We start from the raw sequence: 7,994 nt of genomic DNA, 5'->3' as shown, positions 1-7,994 counted from the left end.
GAAGACAGCCTTTAGCACTCCCAATGGCCACTGGCATTACCGGGTGCTACCCTTCTGCCTACACGGGGCACCAGCCAAGTTCCAGCAGTTGATGGACATCTTGCTCCGGCCCCACCAAGCCTACGCCACAGCCTACCTGGATGATGTCGTTATCCACTCTGAGGGCTGGGAGACTCACCTGGAGCGTCTAAGGAGGGTGTTGACGGAGCTCCGGTGGGCTGGCCTGATGGCCAACCCCAAGAAGTGCCACCTCGGCCTCACCGAAGCAAAATACCTGGGGTACAAGATCGGAAGAGGGCTCATCATGCCCCAGGACAAGAAGGTCGAGGCGGTATAGAAGTTCCCACGTCCCGCCAACAGGATGTTGTACAACAATACGCAGGTACGAGCCTTTTTGGGGTTGGCGGGCTACTACCGGTGTTTCATCCCTAACTTCTCTATAGCCTGCGCCCTGTCAGACCTTACCAAGAAGGGGCAGCCGGAGAGGATAGACTGGACTCCCGAGACCAAAGCCGCCTTCCAGGCCCTCAAGACGGCCCTGACGTCCTCCCCGGTTCTGCATGCACCAGACTTCGACTTCAGTCCTCTCCCAGCTCCGGGATGGAGAGGAATACCCAATAGTCTACATCAGCCGGAAACTCTCCCCCGCGGAGACCAGGTACGCCACCCTGAAGAAAGAGGCCCTGGCCATAAAGTGGGCAGTCCTGGAGTTAAAATATTATCTTTGGGGCCACCGATTCACCCTCGTCACCGACCATGCGCCCCTGCAATGGATGTCCAGGCGAAGGACACAAACGCCCGGGTGACACGGTGGTTCCTTGCACTCCAGGACTTCTGCTTCCAGGTACAACATCGGGCCGGGGCCGATCACGGGAATGCGGATGGTCTCTACGGGGCTGGTCCGGTTGGGCAGGTCTGGCAGGTAACCTAAAATCCCCCCCCCGTAATACCCCCACAACGAGTTGTGTGTTTCCCCACAGGACCAGGGCGATGCCTGGGGGGGGGAATGTGGCGAGTATCCCGAGTCCAGATTAGCGTCGCCCTGGAAACGCCGCTGCCACACTGATCACCGACGCACAACACCTGTGCGCGATGAGTGGCGCACCTGGAGCTCGTTCCCGCTGGCCTTAAAAGCCAGGAGAAGAGACACCAGCGGGAAGGCACCCCGGAGCTCCAGGTGACATTTATGCTTGTTTCTCATTGTTCACAGACTCCGAAGGCACCCTGGGAGAGGGATCTGCACCACGGCACTTCACCTCACAAGCACCACGCTGAGACGGGCACCGAGCACCATTCATCAGGGCACGTGTGATCAGTGTGTGGGCAAGTAAATCACCCTCCGGGACTCTTTCGATCAGTAACGAGTCTGTGTTCTCATTCACCCCGCGACAAATGATAGAGCAATGGATGGGATGGATGGATGGATGGAACGTTAGAGTGATGGATGGATGGAACGATAAAGCAATGAATGGATGGATGAAATGATAAAGTGATGGATGGAAGGATAGAGCGATGGACGAATGGATGATGGAACGATAAAGCAATGGATGGATGGAATGATAAAGTGATGGACGGATGGAACGATAGAGCAATAGACTGATGGATGGATGGAAGGATAGAGCAATAGATGGATGGATGGACGGATGGATGGAACGACAGAGCAATAGAGGGATGGAACGATAAAGCAAGGAATGAATGGATGGATGAATGGAACAATAGAGCAATAGATGGATGGATGGAACAAAAGAGCGATGGACGAATGGATGGATGGAATTATAAAGCGTTGACGGACTGACGGACGGATGGATGGATGGATGGAATGACAGAGCAATAGATGGATAGAGCAATGGATAGATGGATGGATGATGGATAGTACAATAGAACAATGAAAGAACAATGGATGGATGATGGGTGGATGGATAGATGGAAGGATAGAATTATAGTTAACACACAGTAATTCACAGATTTAAAGGTCCTAAAAACAGGCTTAATTTCCTTTACACCAGCTCTGATGTCCTTTGATTTTGTGGTGAAACATGAGCCTGGGCAGGTCTGGCTGCTTTACCGATGCATGTGCGTCCGTCCACGTGCAGTCGAGATCCAGCGTTACACTGGCAGTGATACGAACCCCTGGTGTTCACACACTTGTGCTGGCAGCCACCGTTATGCACCTGGCATTCATCAATATCTACGGAAGAACATATAAACACACAATTTAATACTGTGTTATGAAACATTCATCAGATTCAGTTAAGGCCTGGTACCTGTACATCTTTCATTCACCTCTAATTTCTGCACACAAAATCAGTTGGTCCAAATTCAAAACAGAATCTGCCTGCCTGGGAAAAACGTCTGACATCAGGAGTAAATAAATAACCAAACTATTTTTGTATAGACTTACGCAGTGAGATTACAAATAAACAAAGAGAAGTGGCCATTTGTTTTACATGCTTACCATCAAGATAAAGAACAAACCACAAAAAGAGAAAACAAGTACATTCACGGTTCACTGAAACATTGTAGTTTCAAACAGTTTTGTTGCTTTTAAAGCTACACTGCCCACTGAGATCAGAGCTAATAGAGTCACGGCCTGTTGAGAAAGACCCTGTTACTGCTCTGAGATCAGCTTTAAGACAGACATGCTGCACTGGCACAGCTGCTGTCCCGAAACTGAAGTGTCCTCCCATGTCGCTAGACTTCATGAGTGAAAACAAAGGAAAGAGAGGGAAAGCAAAAAGGAAATTGGTCCTGTGATAGTGTCAGATGGTCATAAAAATATTTTATGACCATCGGACACTATCACAGGACCAATTTCCTTTTTGCTTTCCCTTACTTTCCTATGGAGACAGACAGACAGACAGACAGACAGACAGATCAGTTAAAAAGAAAATGTTCACTGACTCATTTGAATCATTGATATGCCATCTCTTATGTTTCAAAATATTTAATTAGATGCTTTGATTCATCACTGTGAATTGGATGTGAACTGTGAACACAGATTTTATTACACTGAAAAAGTTTGTTTTACATTGAAAAAGGACCTTTCAATGTTCTAAAAAATAATAAAAAGATTATTGGAATATTTTTTACAAGAAAATCTTCATGCTACAAACTTTCGTATTTAATTCAATGCATTATTTACCATTTCTTTGTAATTATTGGGGAAAAAACTGGTGTAGGATTTACTAGCATTTTCGCTCAGAAATTGCTAGTAAATTTCACAAATATTTACAAAAAACGGAAAGTAACAGATTGAATTAAACACAATTATTAAGTAGAAAGACTAAAATAGTACTTTCTTATAAAATATACTCCATTGATCTTTTTTTAACCCAACTTTGAAAAAAAAAAATTACAGTGTAGTTGTTAGTGTAAATTCACCTGTTCACATTGTTCCCACCTAAATGTAAATATACTATATTTGAAAATAAATATTTGCAGATTGAATTAAACACAATTATTAAGTAGAAAGACTAAAATAGTACTTTCTTATAAAATATACTCCATTGATCTTTTTTTAACCCAACTTTGAAAAAAAAAAATTACAGTGTAGTTGTTAGTGTAAATTCACCTGTTCACATTGTTCCCACCTAAATGTAAATATACTATATTTGAAAATAAATATTTGTTTAAAGGAAACGTAGTGGATGGATCTTTAGCACAACAGGGTGGTTGTGTACACACACTGCTGACACATATAATTATGTTTAAAAACAATACAAACATGAATTTTGCATAGTAGGTCCCCTTTAAATAAATAAGCAAATTAATTAATTTATTTGCTCAAGACACAAGCAACATTTACTTACAGTACTTTAATGAATAGCTTTTATCGCGAGAAATTCGTTTCAAAGAAGCTTCCCAGCACTTTAAGTCACAGTTCAGAAATACGTTTCTCCCACATTTCTGCTGCTTGATTCAGAGTAAGCAAACATGAAATTCAAACGCACAGGCAGTCGACTCTTGTTGATTTGACCATAAAGATCACGAGCAGATTGGCAGGCCGCTCCTGAGGGTGTCCTCTCCTGCTAAGAGGAAAAAATACTAAAAACCACTCAGTTACGACCGTCTACATCCATACGATCTCACAGCAGGTCTCTTTAGCATGTACACTGCTTTCTCTCCAAACAAAATCTGCGAGACGCCGCCAAAGCAAGCGCCACTGACTCCAAAATGAACAAATGAGCTTGTGTTCGAGCGACCTTTGACCTCTAATATACTAATGACCAGCTTTGTGTTTCTGTCACCTCATGACATCACCGCAGGAGATATTTTCATTGGCCGGTTTTCCATTAATAGCTGTAATTCTCTAATTGGAGCCAAATGGAATATACAATTTTCCTTTACAAAGATTCATGTGCGAGTTTGGTCAAATCAAGGTTGCACAAAACATCTTTAGTTGAAGTTTGACTAAAGAAGTTATTTAAATCTGGTAACAATCTTGTTACAGTATATACTTCACCGGCTGAGCTCAATTTTGAGTCTATGTGAGTATTCATGGCACTATAGGATAGCTGGCACTAAACAGTACATAAAGTCAATTGGTAATGGGAACCAGCCGGTTGTTTACCTACGTGGAATCTTAATTACTGACTAAGATGCCAGGAGGCCTCAATAATCACAAGCTTCCTGCAAAGCATGAAAATATTTGTTTAAACTTTGTTGCACACATTTAAATAGGCCAATGATTTATTTGCATTGTGTCATTATTTGAAAGACAACTTAACACATTTTCTCACCAATTGTGCTGGGTGTAAAAGCAAGAAAATATGAAATACATATTAAAATTTAAATAATGTATAAGTATTTTATGATAGCATGCCGATTTTTAAAAAAAAAAAACGTTTTTAATGAGAATTTGAGAAAACATGTTACTTTTAAGTTTCCATACACCTTGCAGAATCTGCAAAATGTTAATTATTATACCAAAATGATGTCTAATTACGTTGGTTCGTTCGTTCGTTTAATTTTTTTTTACATTTTGTTTATTTTTTTGTTATGGTCGTCCACGAGGCCACTGTTTGTACTGTTCTTCTTCTTTTGCATATTTGAACCCTTCCCAGCTGTGACTGTATGATTTTAAAATCCATCTTTTTACAATGACGGTAACTGAGGGACTCATATGCAACTCATACACAAAGGTTTAAACACTGATGCTGCAGAAGGCAACACAATGCATTAAGATCTGGGGGTAAAGACTTTCTAAATTTGAAGATCAGGTTAAACTGCACTTATTGTGTCTTCTGGGAAACATGTAAGTATCTTCTGTAGCTTCTGAAGGGCAGTACTAAATGGGAAAAACAAGACATTTAAACAAAATAAGAAAAATGTACACATCTGCATCCTATATCCAGAGCAAATCTGAGCATAGTTTGAGACAAAATTGAGATCTCCTCTGAATCTTTGGGGAGATATGTAAAACGTTCCATTTGCTTGTCGTTTTTGAAACAACCGTGATTTTCTTTCCAATGCTAAGAACATCAAACAAACCTGGAACTGAACTGACTTTCTGAAGTCTCTTTTGACATTTAATTTCCTACTGATGTGTCACCCCAGATTCTGGTTATAATGTTCTGAATCTTTGGGGAGATATGTAAAACGTTCCATTTGCTTGTCGTTTTTGAAACAATTCGTGATTTTCTTTCCAATGCTAAGAACATCAAACAAACCTGGAACTGAACTGACTTTCTGAAGTCTCTTTTGACATTTAATTTCCTACTGATGTGTCACCCCAGATTCTGGTTATAATGACAGCCTGGAAAGCACAAGCAACAGCAGTTGCCAAAACACAACATTCACCAATTTTGCTGATGGCTGCAGCCCTCTGAACTCCAATATCTGGCTTGGCTTTTCAAAGGTTAGTTCTGGTTCATCCGTCACTTGAATCAGGGTAATCCACATGCTGCAGTAATACTTCAACTATGCATGCTGATTCTGAGCCACTGATTCATGCCTGTGCCAGAAAAGTGTCTCCAGCCAGGGAAGACTTTCCACCAGAGCTGACTTTCCATCTACATTGCTGTTTGGTTTGGGGTTTAATTAAATTACCAAGAAATGTTTCCCCACATTGGTGAAAGCATTTGGTTTGGCTTCTATTGAATACTCTGGAACTCTAAACAGTGTTTATAGATGTAGCTTGAGGCGACCGGCGCGCTGAGTCAGCGGAGGAAGTTCCTGACTGTGTTCTGCGCTGATGACAGACGACCTTATACTGTTAACAAGATGTTTTAGTACAGTGACGACTGTGACATTTTAAACATGAACATAATTATTGATTCTTGCTAATCATCTTACTAATTGAGAAATCAAAACATCTTAGAGACTTGCTGGTGGGTTGTGGCAAGAACCAGCCACATTTTCTTCAGAATGTATATGCATTTTAATTTCATAAGAGACAAAGATAATATGACTACAGTGTTGGGTGTAATGCATCACTAAGTAACTAATTACTGTAATTCAATTACTTTTCCCTTGAAAAAGTAAGGGATTGCTCTTATTTTTTATGCAATTTAATTACAGTTACTTCTGATGTAACTGCATTAAATATTGTATAGACTATAACACAATTCTGCATAAAACAATAGTGTATTTAACATCAAAACGTTACATCTAATGTTAAAATGTATGTCTCTAATGTAACCTTCTCCTTTTAAATACTCTGGTCAGTTCAAGAATAATATATGCAATTTTATATTATTTATTTGAAAGAATTAAAAGAGCAGTTTCATGTCTATTCTTGTACTGTTCAACTGGTCGAGGTTGATGTGGGATTTAGAAAGTAATGATGCAATACTTTTGAGAGAGAGTAATTAGGTCAGAAGTCTAATTACACTGTTAAAGATATAATTAGTAGCTAGTAATTAATACATTTTAGAGTAACTTACCCAGCACTCTATGTATATCAGTTTTGTTATTGTTAACTAATATAATATATAATAAATGTAGAAATTAATACATATAAATAATACAAATATTTGGAACGCCTATTCCATTATATTTCTTAACAATACAGAAATTATTACTAGACACTAATGCAGAACATCTCAGGTGGAAGTCCTCAGTTTAAATGGACCAATAAATGTTCTCACCTGGTATCTGGTATCCCATAGTGAATCGGTTGTATCCATGGAAACAGTTTGGCCTATGGCAGTGTCTCAAATGATTCCAATAGCCAGAATAATAGGCCAGATCAGCTGGATGAAAATTAAGCCCCATACACAAGAGACAAAGCATGAACCAGCCTGTCATGATTTACCAGATATTGAATCATAAATACCTGACTATGTGTCTATGATTGAAAAATCAGAAAATGTCTCACGAAGGTTCAAGCAGTCTGAGAGGGACGGACTGAAACAGCAGGTTTTATTCCCTCCCTGCCTGTTCAAACCCCTTCAGCTGACACTCTCTCTCCTATGTCTGTATCGCATGTATTTCACAACACTTATGCACCAATGTAATCATTCTGAGTGGTATTAATTCTGCTGTTCTAATTTTGTCTACCATGAAGTCATATAAAAGGATTACAATTGTTTGGCTCTCTAGACTGCTTGATTCTGATTGGATAGTTGCTGTGTTATGTGGTCCAATATTTTTCTGATAATCATTTTTATTTACATAAATAAAATATACATTATATACCTGTGCATGAAGCCGACAGAGTTTCAACCAAACTGCTGCAGCCTTTATATTCTGGCATTCAAATGCATATAACATATGTGAAGCAGGATTTGGGTTCATATGAAAGAGTTACGAGATCTAAACCATGTGTAGGATGAATACAAATATCTGAAACATCAGAAAGATTAATAAATCACGCAGAGGCATTTTTCAGATGGATATGAAGAACCAGTGGCCAAACACATTATATACACAATGAGAGAGGTTTATATACAAGCAGAGAAACTGGGTTAAATTTTGACCAAATTCCAGCATTCTTCAGTGTATTTGAGGATTTTCAGAGTCACGTGAGTTAACCAATGTTTAGACTGTGGCAT

General features: G+C 40.0%; 1 protein-coding gene across 1 annotated transcript in view; it reads right to left on the bottom strand.

The window, feature by feature from the left end:
- LOC107592884 (multiple epidermal growth factor-like domains protein 6) overlaps positions 1 to 7,994 on the bottom strand; it is an 88,721-nt gene that overhangs the window by 36,226 nt on the left and 44,501 nt on the right. Inside the window, exon 6 of the mRNA XM_016282460.1 lies at positions 2,066 to 2,188. Coding sequence (XP_016137946.1) covers positions 2,066 to 2,188 — 123 coding nt within the window. The remainder of the gene's footprint in view (positions 1 to 2,065; positions 2,189 to 7,994) is intronic.

Source organism: Sinocyclocheilus grahami, unplaced genomic scaffold, assembly GCF_001515645.1.
Source record: "Sinocyclocheilus grahami isolate Dianchi unplaced genomic scaffold, SAMN03320097.WGS_v1.1 scaffold160.1, whole genome shotgun sequence".
In the NCBI taxonomy this organism is placed as follows: domain Eukaryota; kingdom Metazoa; phylum Chordata; class Actinopteri; order Cypriniformes; family Cyprinidae; genus Sinocyclocheilus; species Sinocyclocheilus grahami.
Note: the sequence above shows the minus strand (reverse complement) of the source record. Positions and strands in the feature narration are given on the sequence as shown.